The sequence below is a fragment of the Blastomyces dermatitidis genome, assembly GCF_000003525.1.
Source record: "Blastomyces dermatitidis ER-3 genomic scaffold supercont1.1, whole genome shotgun sequence".
NCBI classification, from domain to species: domain Eukaryota; kingdom Fungi; phylum Ascomycota; class Eurotiomycetes; order Onygenales; family Ajellomycetaceae; genus Blastomyces; species Blastomyces dermatitidis.
The window spans coordinates 2,775,511-2,791,409 of record NW_025544774.1 but is presented as its reverse complement, the minus strand read 5'-3'; the positions used below and the strand labels follow the sequence as shown (position 1 = coordinate 2,791,409).

Below are 15,899 nucleotides of genomic sequence, written 5' to 3'. Positions count from 1 at the left end.
GGAATCTCAACTACTTGCATTATATCTAGTTTATCATCAGAGTTATTTCTCAATTCTCTAATCTTAACAGAAGTTTGAGGATTCAAATTCTGTTTACATTTCACTGGAGAATTGAAGTTTGAAGACTTAGATAATTAAGAGTTTCTTCTTTTTAAGCTTACAGTTGTGAGTTTACTGACTTGACTATTCTCTTCAGTTCTAGATTTACTCTGAGCTTCATCTTTTCTCCAGTTCTTTTGAGTTCTTGGAGTAAATATACATTCTTTTGAGCTAGATGCATGTTTTTCTTTGCAATTAGAGCAATTAAGCAGAGTGTGTTGATATATTTCACCTCTTTTTGAGCATGTTTCACATTTATGCTCACTAGTTTTGTGATCTCTGGTACAGAATGCACATTTTGAGTCTCTGAAACAGGAGATTACAAAGTGTTCATATCTTTGACAGTTTGAACACTGTGTTTGAGCTTTGAGATTCATTCTTGAGTCTTTGTATTCATGAACTCTCATTTTCAAACCTGCTACTCTTACTTCAGAGATCTTTGACTGTTTCATTATCTTTATATATACTAGAACAGAGGCATTTCTTCTGCTTTGTCTGAACTCAATTGAATTTAGTCATACAGGCTTCTTTCTCAGTTGAATAGAGTTGTATTCTTCTAATTCATTTTTGAGAAGTAGCATTTCTTCTTCACAGTCAAAAATTTCAACTGAAATATCATGAAGAATGAATTTGCCTCACTTTTCATCTCTCTCAGATAGAATTATTGTGTTTAACAAAGATTCTACTGCTGATTTCCAGAGATTCTCATTCTGAAAAAGGAATTCAGCACTGAATTCAGGCATTGTAGTCAGAATGATGAAGTTTTCAAAGAAGAATGACTCAATTGAAGCTATAACTGATTTTTGAACTTCAATATCAGTCATTAACTGAGAAAAGAACTGCTGATTGATTTCATTTCTAATTCTGAAAATGAGGTTTGAGTTTAGCTTATTTCTCTGCAATATGTCCTGATTTGAGACTTTGAGAATAAGTCTTCTATCTCTGAAGATTTGAAGATTTTTCTCTTTTTGCATTTTTTTCTCCACTCTTCTATCACTAGAAGTATGAGCAGTATTCTTCTCAGTTTTCTCAGAATTTTGAGCAGGTTTTGAGATAGCAGATTTAGAGACAGCAGGTTTAGAGGCAGCAGATTCAGCTGCTTGAGCATATGTTTTCTTCTGATTTAAAGAAGAAGAAGAAGAAGAAGTAGAAAAGAAAGCAGAGCAAACTGAAGAGTCAGTGATTGTATTAGAAATTTTCAAAGTTTTTTAAACTGTGTTTGAAATTCCAAGTTTGAACTTGATCACTTCCTGTAGTTGTCTAGCCTGAGCATGAAGAATTAACAGAACTTCTTCATTCATCTCACTCAGACTCTGCTTTTCAAGAATTTTACTTGCTTTTTCAAGTTTCTGTATTTCAAGAACTTGTTGTTTCTCTATATATACTCAGTGAGAAATTGAAAGTCAAGAATCTACATCAGTTAATTAAGTATTTGAGTATGAAGATCAATTGTTCAGACAAGAGAATTAATTTGATACATTATTAATATATTAAATATCTTGTTGAAGATTTCTATCTTGATGATGCAGCTGTTATCAGAATATTAATAAAGAATAGATTCTGTATTAATAATTCTTCTATATCTGAGAAAGAGACTGATTTCACAATTCAGTAATATCAACATAATGTGAGTTGCTTGCAATATCTTGCAGTTAAAACACATTCTGATATCACTCATGCTTTCTCACTACTCACTCAACAGAACATTGATTCAACATCTCAATAGTAAAAGACTCTATTACATGTTATACATTATTTGAAAGAGATCATAAATCTGAGTATTTTCTACAGATGCAGTCTGTATGAGAGGTTCATTTCTACTAATCTTTTCATTTCTACTGATCTTTTCATTTCTATCAATCTTTTCATTCTCTCTGATTTCCCTGATGATTTCTACCTACTCTTCAGCTACTCGGATTCTGATTGAGCCGGCCTCTTGAATAATGATAGAAAATCAACATTCAGCTATGTTTTTAAGCTCACAGATAGCCTGATTTCATGATGTTCAGTGAAGCAATCTTATGTATCTCTAAGTTTCAATGAGATTAAATATGTGACTCTTAGTAAGACAGTCTGTGAGACAACATGAATCTGAAATCTCATGATTGAGCTTGACTTCATTACTACATCTTCAATATGAATTCTTGCTGATAATAAGAGTATCATAGATCTCATAAAGATGGCAGTCATTACAGTCTGAAGTAAGCATATTGACATATGTTTTCATTTTTTATATTAACAGTTGAATCAGAGAATCATTAATTTAGAATACATTCTCATCACTCAGATAACAGTGAATGAACTCACTAAATCTCTAGACACTGTGACATTTGCATGATTCATGATTTTGCTAGATCTTACAGATATAAAAGTTGAGAATGTTTAATTTTACATTTGTATTTAATTTTGACAGACTATCTTGATAATTTGAGTGTTTTTATATATGATTCTTGTTATCTTGAGAGAGAGTGTTAACTCTTACAGTCATTGTAATTAGCAATTTCACTAGATCATATAACTCATCACTATATTATGTTCTTATAGATAGATCTATCAATACAATCTTTAACTATTCTACATAATCTTATATAATACAGTAATAATCAGTTAATAATTAACTTTCAATCTTTCAATTCATTTATTTATTTATTCATTCAGCTTATTAATTAATTGAAGCATGTATAACTAATTTATAATTAATTAAATAAACAGATAAATTTATATAGAATATAAAGAGATATTTTACAGAGTTTTAAAATATATTAAGATAAAAATATTTCATAATTAATTTAAATTGATTTTAAATTGATTTTGAATTAATTCTGAATTAATTATTAATTAATTATAGTAATAAAAATGAATTCAATCTGTATATTTAAGTAATTAATAATTGATTGAAAATCAGTTAATAATCAATTCAGTGTAAATTATATCAATACTTACTTTATTATTAAATTCAAGAATAATTTCAGTATTAAATTGATTTTGAATTGATTCTGAATTAATTGTTAATTAATTATAGTAATAATAATAAATTCAATTTATATATTTAAGTAATTAACAATTGATTGAAAATCAATTGATAATCAATTCAGTGTAAATTATATAAATACTTACTTTATTATTAAATTCAAGAATAATTTCAGTATCTTTTATACTGATTAGTGAGGCGCTTAGCTCATCAGATACTATCATTATTAATTTACTTACTGTACTAGATCTGTTACAGCAGCACTGTTACTACTTCAGAGATAATACACTCTCTTACTACTTTTACACTCTCTTATACTACTTCAACAGCTGACTGCTTAATCTATAAAAACTCATTTCACACTCTTATAATAATTATATACTCTCTTCTTCTCTTTCTTTTCTCTCTCTCTTTCTCTTTTCTCTCTTGCTTACTTACTTATATCTGAATGCACTGCTCTCTTTCTCTCTGTAGAGAACTGATACTATCTTACTCAGCTCTCATCTCTTTTTCTTTCTACATCTGTGAAGTCACTGAATGAATGTTCAATGATCTCACAAGTTACTACTTCATTAATTTCTGAGTTATTTATATTATCTTTTACAGTGTTACTTCACTTAATCTGAAGTCTATACTGTTAAAACATTTGTAGTTATATTATAATAATAATAATATTTACTGTATTATATAATTAGTAACTATAAACTGCAGATTATCAATAATTTATTTTTTGTATTTTTTTTAATTTTTAATTTTTTTTTTTATAATTGAGTTTTATTCAGTTAATCTATTCTTCTATACTTTGTTATTTTAAGTGTCTTTCATTTATGAAGATCTGTGTGAAAAAGAAAAAGATAATAATTAATTAAGATTACAGAGAAGATCAGTAAGTAAGTCTTTTATAGCAGACTGCGTCTGATCAATTATATAGACTATTCTGTTACACTTTACAGATTTCAATCACTTCATTCTTGAATACATACACTTCAATTCTCAGCCACTCTTGATTACTGATTCTCAGCTGTGTATACTTTGATTCTCAGTCACTCTTGATCACTGATTTTCAGCTATTATAAATATGTATAGATTCTTTCACTCTGAAGCCTCACTGTGTACATTATTATATACATGTATAAATATCTACTTTAATTGCTGATTCTCACACTTTCTCTTTCTTTTTCTTCTCTAATGTTTTTCTCTTTATTATATAAGATTTATAATATTATACTGATCTATTCAGTGTAGATCTCTTATACTAGAAAAATATTCATTATCTTCTTATTAGAAATGATTATTCATGCATTATCTTCTCATTAGAAATGATTATTTATTAGAAGATATCTGAATGCATAATAATATATAAGAAAGAGAAATAATCAGTTAAAGTAAACACTGAGTTCTTAGATAGAAGCTTACTTATCAGTTACTCTGACTCTGTAATAAGATTTTATAAAGAGAATATCAGTGAAAGATCTGAGAGTTTTAACACTCAGATATATAAGATATTCATACAATTACACTTCTTCAGATTTCACAGATATTACATATCTGATAAAACAATATAATTATATCTAATAATAATATAAAACTCTTAAATATAAGTATAAATGTAATATCATAATGACTCTGAGTAATGTTGAAATTATAATAATAATAAATAGCTGATATGCATGCAACTTAACAACGTTAATACAAAGAGATTTAATAATTAACTGTCACGCTCCCGGCCGCGTCAAGGCCCCGTTGCGGTTTCACACGGCTCATTGCTTCCATGCGGATGATTTTATCTCATCTGAACCGGTTTTCAACCACTCTATGATATCATTTGAATATATCATAGAAAGATCTGATTGATGAATATAAGAATCTCACTTCTATATAAGATCAGCAGATTACTCTTTCTTAATAATAAGATATCACTGAGGTATCACTCTGACTATTCTCACTTATGAAATGAGAGAAGAGTATTCACTTATTATCTATATAGAATAGCTAGATACTGACTCCTCATTAAAGAAGTCAGTAATTTATTTTTCTTCTACTGAAATATATACAAGAGTTACTGCATGTCTCATACAATCTTCTTAGTATACTAAGTATCATATCTGTGATATTCTTATAATAATCCTGTAGTCTATGAGCTTGCTATTCAAGCAAGATAGTTAAGCTCACTTATACAGCTTTTTAAACAACTACTTCTACATAATATCACTGACTAGTCATCACTTCAGTTCTGTCATATTACAATTCAAATCACTTGATCTGATTATACATTTGAATCAGTTGAGCTTTAATAGACTGATATAATCTCATATACTTATACTGAGACTGATCTGACCTCACTCTGTGAAGAAAACACTATATTATTCTCTAGAGTGTATACATCTCTACTCTGACAGAAATCTGAGATTTCTGAACTTACTGTATATTTTAATATGAGCTCTTCAATCACTCTGTCACTGCTGCAGCCTCTACACACCTACATCTATTATGAAGATAGAGAGATTAAGATCAGAGATTTTTCAAGATATAAGAGAAACATCTTATCTGAATTTCATAACTTTATCTGTATTCTTGAACAGAAATTCCACCTTAACTTGAGTCAGTATAATACTCATAAGATATAAGTAATATACACTGTTAACCTTCTTGAAGACATCTCTGCAACTACTTGAGTTATCAAGAAGAGAGAGCTTGAGTGTATCAATACTATTATAACTTGAAAAGAATTCAAGAACTTTCTACTGAATCAAATCAAAGATTATCACAATTACAGCTTCACAGCAGTGCAGTAGTTTAACTCATTATATTAATGAGATAATGAGAATCCTTTCAATTTCAATACAAGATTTAAAGAATATTAAGAGAAATTAACTGATGATTTGAATCAATTAAAAACACAGCTTTATCTCATGAAGCTGACTTATAAGATGTGAGTAATAATATTATAATATCAGAGTTCATTAATCAATCACACTGAGCTTGTCAATCTGACTTCTTAGATCTATTTGAATAATTAATTCTTTAAGAAAAAGATTAATAAGATCTCTTCTAAGCAATTAATGATAAGATCTAAACAGTATCATGACAGGTTCAGTGTAGAGAAAGTAAAGAAGAATTTCAAGTATTCTGATTCTTCACTTACTGTAAAGAAATGATAAAAAAGATTTGATAAAGATCTCTATTTCAACTGCAAAGCTAATAATCACTATATCAGTGATTATAAGAAGCTGAAGAAGGAAAGAAACTGAGAAGACATCTTCTCAAAGTTAACTCCTCTTCTGACAAATGTATTCACAGAAGATAAAGAAGAGAAAGAAAAGAATTGATAATTCTCACATCTTCAAGTTTATGTTACAATCACAATGCATACTCTCAGAGAAGCCAACCGCTCCACCACGAACTCGCTCGATTTTTCGAATAAGAACCCGCTGATAGATCCATTGAAAAGCCCTCGATCATACGAGCATTTTGACCCCATCGCTGACTGCATACCCCGTGTGGTGGTGGAGTTATTCAGCCAAATGTGAACCAGACATCGTTCGGAACTCCTGCATGGGATTATTCCTCATTCTCTCCTACCACACCACAACCCCGGGCCAAATTGCCATACAAATTGTAAGGTGAAGAGACCTAGCTGCATGCACCAATCTTCTTGATTTTGGAAGATCCCTGATCTGTAGTTGTGAAGATATCTGAGGAGTGATCTTCACAAAAACCCTGTTCATCTTTGATGTTTCAAAACACCAACACCAAGTCTCACTCTCATACCGTCCTTCTCAATCTGGCCCATCCCTGACAGAAAAATATAAAACAATATCTCAGTGATAATATCAAGTATATAATTAATGAACAATGAGTCAACAGCATATCAACAACTATAAAATCAGTATACTTCAAGATCTGACTGAGTCTTTGATTCCTGCACAGTGAGATATATTAAATCTAGTTTTAATATCTCAATATTCAATAGATTCTACAAGAGATTGAGAACAGCAATACTAGATTTCTATTGAATTTGAGAATTAACTCTATATTAATATAATCATTAACAAAGTCTTCTATTTTAAGATATAAATAATCAGTTCCTCTACATCTCACTGACAATATTTATATTATTATATAGAAATAGACTTATATTCTCTATAATATCAAGACTCTGAAGAGAGAAAGTCTTGATAGAGAGTATATAGTAGTATATATCTTAGCAGTTTCTATCTCATTCTTCTGCAGCAGTCAATGTATAAAAAAAAGATCTTAGAAATAGTTTTTTACTTCTCTTGAAAAAGTAAGGTGTTTTTCTCTGAATTTTATACAATATTCTTACAAAGAATTAAAAACAGAGCTGTTTTCTGTCATAATTTTATATTCTTTTAAGTAAGAATTACTTTTTCAGTGACTGAAGAGCTTTTATTAATACTTAATTCTTTTTTACACTCTTTATTAACTGATTTGAGTTGTACACTTGTTGTGTGAGAAGAATTGAATAATTTAGAATAAAATTGAATAGTTTTAATCAATTTCTCTGCAAAAAAATTGATTTATTTTTTATTAGTTTTTCTCTTAAAAACTGTCATATCATCTGATTTATTATCAATTGATATCATACTTTTTCTCACTGTATCTCAAGAAAGAGATTGTAAAGATTTTATTAATTTATCTTAAAAATCAATTTTAGTTTATTAGATTCTCTTCAAAAATCTAATCTAGTTACTGAACTAGTGTGAAAACAATCAGGTGTTTTATATATAAAAGTCTTTTATTCTTCTTTTGAAACAGTCTGATCAACTTTTCAATTGAAAACAGACTTAGAAATATCTTAATTGAAACAGTCTGATCAACTTTTCATTGAGTGAAAATAATGAGTTTAAAAATACACTCAGTTAATGTGGAAAAAGATGCTTTCTCAAATGCTATTTCTGAGATTGAAATTCTGAAGAGAAGAAAGAAAGAAGAAATAGAGAAATAACAAGTTCTTGAAATACAGAAACTTGAAAAAGTAAGTAAGATTCTTGAAAAGCAGTGTCTGAGTGAGATGAATGAAGAAGTTCTATTAATTCTTCATACTCAGACTAGATAACTACAGAAGATAATCAAGTTCAAACTTGAAATCTCAAACACAGTTTAAAAAACATTAAAAATTTCTAGTATAATCACTGACTCTTCATCTTACTCTTCTTCATTCTTTTTTCCTACTTCTTCTTCTTCTTTGAATCAGAAGAAAACATATACTCAAGCAGCTGAATCTGCTGTCTCTAAATCTGCTATCTCAAAATCTGCTCAAAATCCTGAGAAAACTGAGAAGAATACTACTCATACCCCTATTCATAGAAAAGTGAAAAAGAAAATGTAAAAAGAGAAAAACTTTCAAATCTTCAGAAATAGAAGACTTATTCTTAAAGTCTCAAATCAGAACATTCTGCAAAGAAACAAGCTAAACTCAAATCTCATTTTCAGAATTAGAAATGAAATTAATCAGCAGTTCTTTTCTCAGTTGATGACTGATATTAAAGTTTAAAAATCAGTTATAGCTTCAATTGAGTTATCATTCTTTGAAAACTTCATCATTCTGACTACAATGCCTGAATTCAGTGCTGAATTCCTTATTCAGAATGAGAATCTCTGAAAGTCAGCAGTAGAATCTTTGTTAAATACAATAATTCTATCTGAAAGAGATGAAAAGTGAGATAAATTCATTCTTTATAATATTTCAGTTGAAATTTTTGACTGTGAAGAAGGAATGCTACTTTTCAAAAATGAATTGAAAGAATACAACTCTATTCAACTGAGAAAGAAGCCTGTATAACTAAATTCAATTGAGTTCAGACAAAGCAGAAGAAATGTCTCTGTTCTAGTATATATAAAAACACTTGAACAGTCAAAGATCTCTGAAGTAAGAGTAACAGATTTGAAAATGAGAGTTCATGAATACAAAGACTCAAGAATGAATCTCAAAGCTCAAACACAGTGTTCAAACTGTCAAAGATATGAATACTTTGTAATCTCATGTTTTAGAGACTTAAAATGTGCATTCTGTGCCAGAGATCATAAAACTAGTGAGTATAAATGTGAAACATGCTCAAAAAGAGATGAAATTTATCAATATACTCTGCTTAAGTGCTCTAATTGCAAAGAAAAACATGTATCTAGCTCAAAAGAATGTATATTTACTCCTAGAACTCAAAAGAACTGAAGAAAAGATGAAGCTCAAAGTTAATCTAGAACTGAAGAGAAGAGTCAAGTTAGTAGACTTATAATTACAAGCTTAAAAAGAAGAAACTCTCAACTATTTAAATCTTCAAACTCTAATTCTTCAGCTAAATGTAAACAGAATTTGAATTCTCAAACTTCTGTTAAGATTAGAGAATTGAGAAATGACTCTGATGATAAACTAGATATAATGCAAGCAGTTGAGATTTCTACTTTTAAGAATAGTTATAATCTACTATCTGATAATAGTGATTAGATTCTACTCTTCTCTCTTTTAGTATAAATATACAACAAAAACAACAAAAAAGGTTTAAAAACTCTTCAAAAATGACATTTATTTAAAATAATGTGAATAGAAACTCAAATTACATTTATTCTTGTCTTCAAATTGCATTTGAATAAAAAGTTAATTTTATACTTCTTTAGAAGCCGAATTTTGATGCTGAGCAAAAATATATCATTTCTCATTCAAGGTACTACTGCTTTTTATCTCAAAAGTCTGAGATAAAGTCAAGAGTAGTGATCTATGAAAGAAAGAGATCAAGATATTAAGTTAATCTAAGATTTGATATCATGTCTGACTCTGATATTCTAGTGAGTGATATTATAGATAAAGAAAATGAGTTTGATACTATACAGCTCATAAATATCTATAATGAAAAGTCATTGAAGAAAAATAACAATATCTGAACAATTGATAGAGAATTTCTGAACATAACTTCATCAAGAAACTCTATAATTGCAGGAGATTTCAATGCACATCATCTCTGATGAAATTCAGAATGCAAGAGAGCAGTGAGAGCTGATAATCTAGTTAAATGAATCTTTGAGTATTCAATAGATTTGATTAATAAGTCTGATTAATAAACATTCTTTAGAAAAGATATGAAACAGAAATCTATTATAGATCTAATCTTCATATCATAAAATCTAATGAAAAGAAGACTTGTAAACTGGTTTATTGATTCAAATGAGACATCAGAATCAGATCATGAGATTATTCAATTTAAGATTGAACTGAGTGAAAAACAAATGAGTGAAAATCCTCTTCTCTCTAATCAGTTTAACTTTGAAAAAGCTGATTAAAAAGCAGTTGAAGAAAGCATAAAACTGTTAAAATCTGAAAGACAGAATGAGCTATATTGAAATTCTGGTCAAGATATCTCAAATGAAATGCTTAAGAATAGAGTGAAGCTTATTACATCTATTATTCTAATAAGTGTTAGAGATAATATTTCAAAGAGAAAATCTTCTGAGTATTTAAAATCTTGATGAAATGAGAATATCTCATCTAAAAGAAAAGAATTAGCTACTGCTAGAAGAGATTGAAAGAATGATATAATATCTGATGAAGAGTTCAAAGCTGTCAGAAATGAATATTTTTCAGATATTAAAAAAGCTAAAACAGACTACTGGAATAAATTTCTTGAAGAAGCATAAGAGAAGGAAGTTTTTAAAGCTTTTAACTATACTAAAACAAGAAGTGTAGCAAAACTTCCATCCTTAGAATATGAGTTTCAGAATGAATTATATACAGCAAACTCTTTTAAGGAAAAATGTCAAGCTTTTATAAGAACTCTCTTTCAATACTTATCAGATTCAGATTCAGAGGAAGAGAATATATCACTTCTTAACTATATTGATGAAAATGACTGGAAATGGCCTGATCTTACTCAAGATGAATTAGAGTCAGCTATTTTCTCAAGTTCAGTTAAGACTGCTGCAGGGCCTGATTCAATTAATCACTTGATTATTCAAAATACATACTCCTACTTAAAGAATGAATATTTTGAGCTCTTTTTCAATCTCTTGAAAAATGAATATCATTCTGAATGCTGAAGAGAAGCCGCTGAAGTGATTCTTACAAAGTCTAATAGAAAAACTTCAATTTCTAAGTCATATAGAGTAATATCTCTATTGAACTGTCTAGAAAAGGTTTTAGACAAGATAATAGCTACTCAACTATCTTTTATAAGCTCTGTCAGTAATTCTCTTTTATTCAGTGAATAAATAAGAAGTAGAAAATAGTATTCTGCAATTGACACTGTTCTCTCAGTTGTTTATGATATTCAAATAGCAAAGTATGAAGATCTGGTCTTAACTGCAGTTTTTATTGATATAAAAGAAGCATTTGATCATGTTTCAAAGTCAAAGCTAATTCAGACATTGAAGATGTTAAAACTGTTACTTTCTCTAATAAAATGAGTTAACTGTTTTATATCTAAAAGAATTATACAACTTTTCTTTGATGAAATGACATAAGACAAGACTGAGATAAAAATAGAAGTATCACAAGAATCTTTAATCTCACTCATTTTATTTGCAATATACACTGCATATCTATTCAAGAATAGAAATATGACAATAGTGAGATCTTCAAGTTATGTGAATGATATTGATCTAGTCTACAGCTCAAAAACTATCAAAGAGAATTTAAAAGTGATTGAAGAAGCTGTAAAGAAAATCTTTGTTAGAGCAGATATTAATCAAATTCAATTTAATATGAATAAAACTGAGTTAATTCATTTCTTTTCTAGATTCAATGAGAAAGAACTGTCTCTATCTCTTTTGAATAGAGAGATTAAACTCAGTGTAAATGTCAAATGATTAGAAGTATGGTTAAACTCCAAGTTGAACTTTAAATATCACATTCAACAAAGATCTGTCAAGGCAGAAAGGCTATTGAATAACATAATCAGACTATCAAATACAGAGAGAGATCTATTCTTCCAGGCTATGAGACAGTTATATATAGCCTGTATTACATCAGTAGCTGATTATGAAGTTCAAGTTTGATAGAATAATCAAGGGAATTTCACTGAACTCTTTCAAAGTCTGTAAAACAGAGTCTTGAGAAGAATTCTGAAAGCATTCAAATCATCTTCTATTAAAGCAATGAAAATTGAAGCTTCAATTCCTTCTTCTGCTATTAGATTTGAAAAGGCCTGTATGAACTATACTCTAAGAGTTATAAAGATGAGCTCAAATTATATAATCAGAGAAAGAGTCTCATCTTCATTTCCATCAATTAACTCTGAAAATGAACTGGATTGGAATAGATTTCTTGATTGAAATGAAAATGATTCTTCAATGAAAATGTCTTCTCAACTTTACAGACTATGCTCTCTGATTAAAAATCAATTTTCTTCTTTAAATGTTGAAAAAGTGAATCATGAGAAGTTATCTCTCTGAAGAGAAAAGCTTGAATCTCTTATAGACTTACAAATAAGTGAACTATCAAAAGAGAAAGAATATGAACAGTATTTGAAGAGAATTTCTACAATTAATATAAAAGACTCTATTCTGATTTATTCAGATAGCTCAAAGAATGAGAATCTGAATAGATTAGATGCAGACATTGCTTATACTGAAGATAATATCAATTTTATCTCAGATTTCTGAAATCTAGGCTGTGAATCTGAAGTCTTTGATGCTGAACTATTTACAATAGTGAAAGCTTTCAAACTCATAGAAATAAAATCTCATAAAAGAGGAAATGGTTTGAAAGAGATATGAATATTCTCTGATAGTCAAGCTGCTTTAAAAAGACTTAGAAATAGTCAGATTTATAATGATCAAATGAATCTTGAACTGATCTTAAACTCTGTTTTGAAAATTCAAAAGAGAAGAACATCAAAGCTGATAATTCATTTACACTGAGTTCCTGCTCATATGAATATTCATGACAATGAATTGGCTGATTCAGCTGTAAAAAAGAGTGCAGAATTAAGCAGATCTATTCAAAAAGTTGTGTTCTTGTCTTTTATAAAGAGAAAAATAAAAGAATCTTGTTTAGACAAGTGAAATGAAAGCTGGTAGAAACAAAAGAAGAGTATACATTATTCAAGATTTGAAACAAAACCCAAGTGGAAATCTTGTTCAATTAAATGTAAAAAGAAAATATTCTCATCTATAATACAGCTGAAACTAGACTGACCGTGTAACCGTGTCTGGGATCAGAATTAAACTTTATAGTTATCATGTTATCTAAAAGTATTACTTCTGATCATGATTTGTATTCATCACATTGATCTCAAATCACATTATTTCAAATATTAAAGATCTCAGATTCACTTTTCAAATAAAAATCTAGTCTCAGATAAAGAATATGTTTGAATTCTTAGTCACATTTTCATTCTGATCTCATTATTGAGAATGACATTAAATGAGACTATGAAATCACTTCTCACTTATACAATATCATAACATAGTGCTCATTTGTTGAAAATTCAATAGAGAGTATTATCAAATATTATTACTTTTCTGAACACAGATTATAATTCATATAATTTTAATTATGAAAAAAACATAAAATATAAATAAAAATAAAAAACAAAAAACAAAACAAACACAAGAAAAAATCACATTAAAAAAAAAAAAAGAAAAGAAAAATAAAAAAATAAAAAATAAAAATAAAAAAAATCAAGATCACAGAGCTGCAGTATTCTTAAAATACTTACTTCTCAGAGTCTTCACAATGTTTATTATCAACTGTGTATTTCTCACAGTGAGAGTAACACAGCTGTGATGAGTTATTATCTTAACATCATCTAATAAATAATCAGTATATATTTATATAAATGTGAATAATTAGAAAACATACACTTAAAAAGTGTGATCAGGGTGAACTCTGCTGTCACTTGAATGATATTAAGAGCAGAATGCTGGAATTAATGATTTCTCTCATCAATTTCACAGACAAGGCATGTGAAGATAATCTTGAGAAATATAAGATTTCTCAACTTCTGATAAAAATGAATCTCATAGAGAGACTCTATTTTCATGATATCAGAGACTGAGTATTATCAAAAAGTGTTACTTTCATGCAATGTATATACACTTACTGCAGTGATTTACTCTCTGTGCATGTGACTGAGAATTGCAGCTTTCTCACACTGCACAGCTCTTTCTGAAATACTGCTGTCAGTTTGCAACTCACACAGTCTCTCAGTTCAGCATGCACTGTGTATATACAGCTCTGTGTGCTGGGGCTGTGTTGATCATTATAGCCTGGCGTGATACTCACTTTTCACAAGTCATGTTTCATTTGAGAAGGGAGAGAAAAGACACAACTATTGTTTTATTGAGAGAGAGATAAATAATTAGTATTATTGAATTAATTTGATTCATCTGCATTTAAAATTTAATTAGTTTATACTCTTCAATTTGAGGGTTTCTATGAGTGTTTTAATAGTTTTCATACCAGCTTGAACTTAGTGATGAATTGAAGAAGAAGAGAAAAAAAAGAAGAAAGAAATGAGAATAACTTATCTTTATAATATGAAAACAGAGAATTGCTGCAATCATTCTCTGTAGCAACAAACATCTGTTTTCTGCATGTATCTCTGATATAGATTATATGATAAATGTATACAAAGAATATCAATAGTGCATATATTGAATGAAGATAATGTTACTATGTAACACTGTAGTCATTTCTGTACATCTCTGAAAGCTGTTAATAGTTTCTTTGTCTCTTTATGTTTGATAAGTCAATAATATATTCCGATGCACTTCTTCTTTTATCATCATTATCATCATCATCATCATCATTATCATCATCATTATCATCATCATCATCATCATCATCATCATTATCATCATCATTATCATTATCATCATTATTATCATCATTATTATATCATTGCCAGTCTTCACTTCTCTCTCAACACTCATCAAAATCAATCATGTCATTTCTCTTCAAATATTCTGCGGTCCTGCGGACCATCAAGGCGCGTGAGCGCTGTCACAGATTGAAGAGAGAGAAGAAGAAGGCATTCAAGCACAGAGAGACAGATTGTAAGACACATTATAATGTCTTAAAGAGGCTCTGTAAGAAAGTAGAATAATAACAATTTTAAGTAACACTTCTCATAGATTTAGACTGAACTAAGTATAGAAATAATACAGATAATACTGTCTGTGAGAGATTGAAAAAGAAGATAGTAAAGAGTCTCATACAGTAGCAGTGAGATCAGAAGAAGTTCTGAGAATGATTTGAGATCAAGATGAAGAGAGAGAGAGAGAAGAAGAGTATTACTGTAAATAAGCAGTAATAGAAGAAGATTGAGAAGGTATTAAAGTGAGAGACAAAGAAGTTAAAACTGATAAGTTTTTTATTAAGAGATAATGATTTTTGATAATACTTCTGTTCTCTAATTGATTAGCAGGAGCTGACAGAGAAGAAGGGAATTAAGGTCTTATTCAGGTCTCAAATGCACTTCATGATCCAGGATATTGAGAAGACAGCTCTGCTCTCTGAGCATGTCAATCTGCTTACTACTGAAGTGAAACCCGAGACAGCAGATCAGAAAATACAGGATTTTGAAGCACAGATTGATCTGGCTGAAAGAAAGCAGCAGAAACTCTTCTCTGAGAAGGCAGTGAAGAGAGATTTTAAGATAATTATTATCTCAGATGAGAAGAAGAAGAAGAAGAAGAAGAAGAAGAAGAAGAATAAGAAGTGAATTGTGAAGAATGATAAGAAGAATAAGAAAGAGAAAGAGTAAATTTTTTTCTTTTTATATTAGTTAGTTATAAGTTTAAGTTTTTAATTATTAATAATTAAAATTGATTTTGAGTTTTCAAAAATTATTGTACAAGTTGTAATCAAGTCAGA

General features: G+C 29.0%; 1 protein-coding gene across 1 annotated transcript; it reads left to right on the top strand.

Annotated features, from left to right (window-relative positions):
• Window positions 1-14,967: 14,967 nt before the first annotated feature.
• On the top strand, window positions 14,968-15,747 carry BDCG_00377 (uncharacterized protein; the record flags this gene model as incomplete). The annotated part of the gene is made up of 2 exons (XM_045415893.1): window positions 14,968-15,016; window positions 15,461-15,747. The coding sequence occupies 2 exons, from the start codon at window positions 14,968-14,970 to the stop codon at window positions 15,745-15,747; spliced, it is 336 nt and encodes a 111-aa protein (XP_045271732.1).
• Window positions 15,748-15,899: the final 152 nt, after the last annotated feature.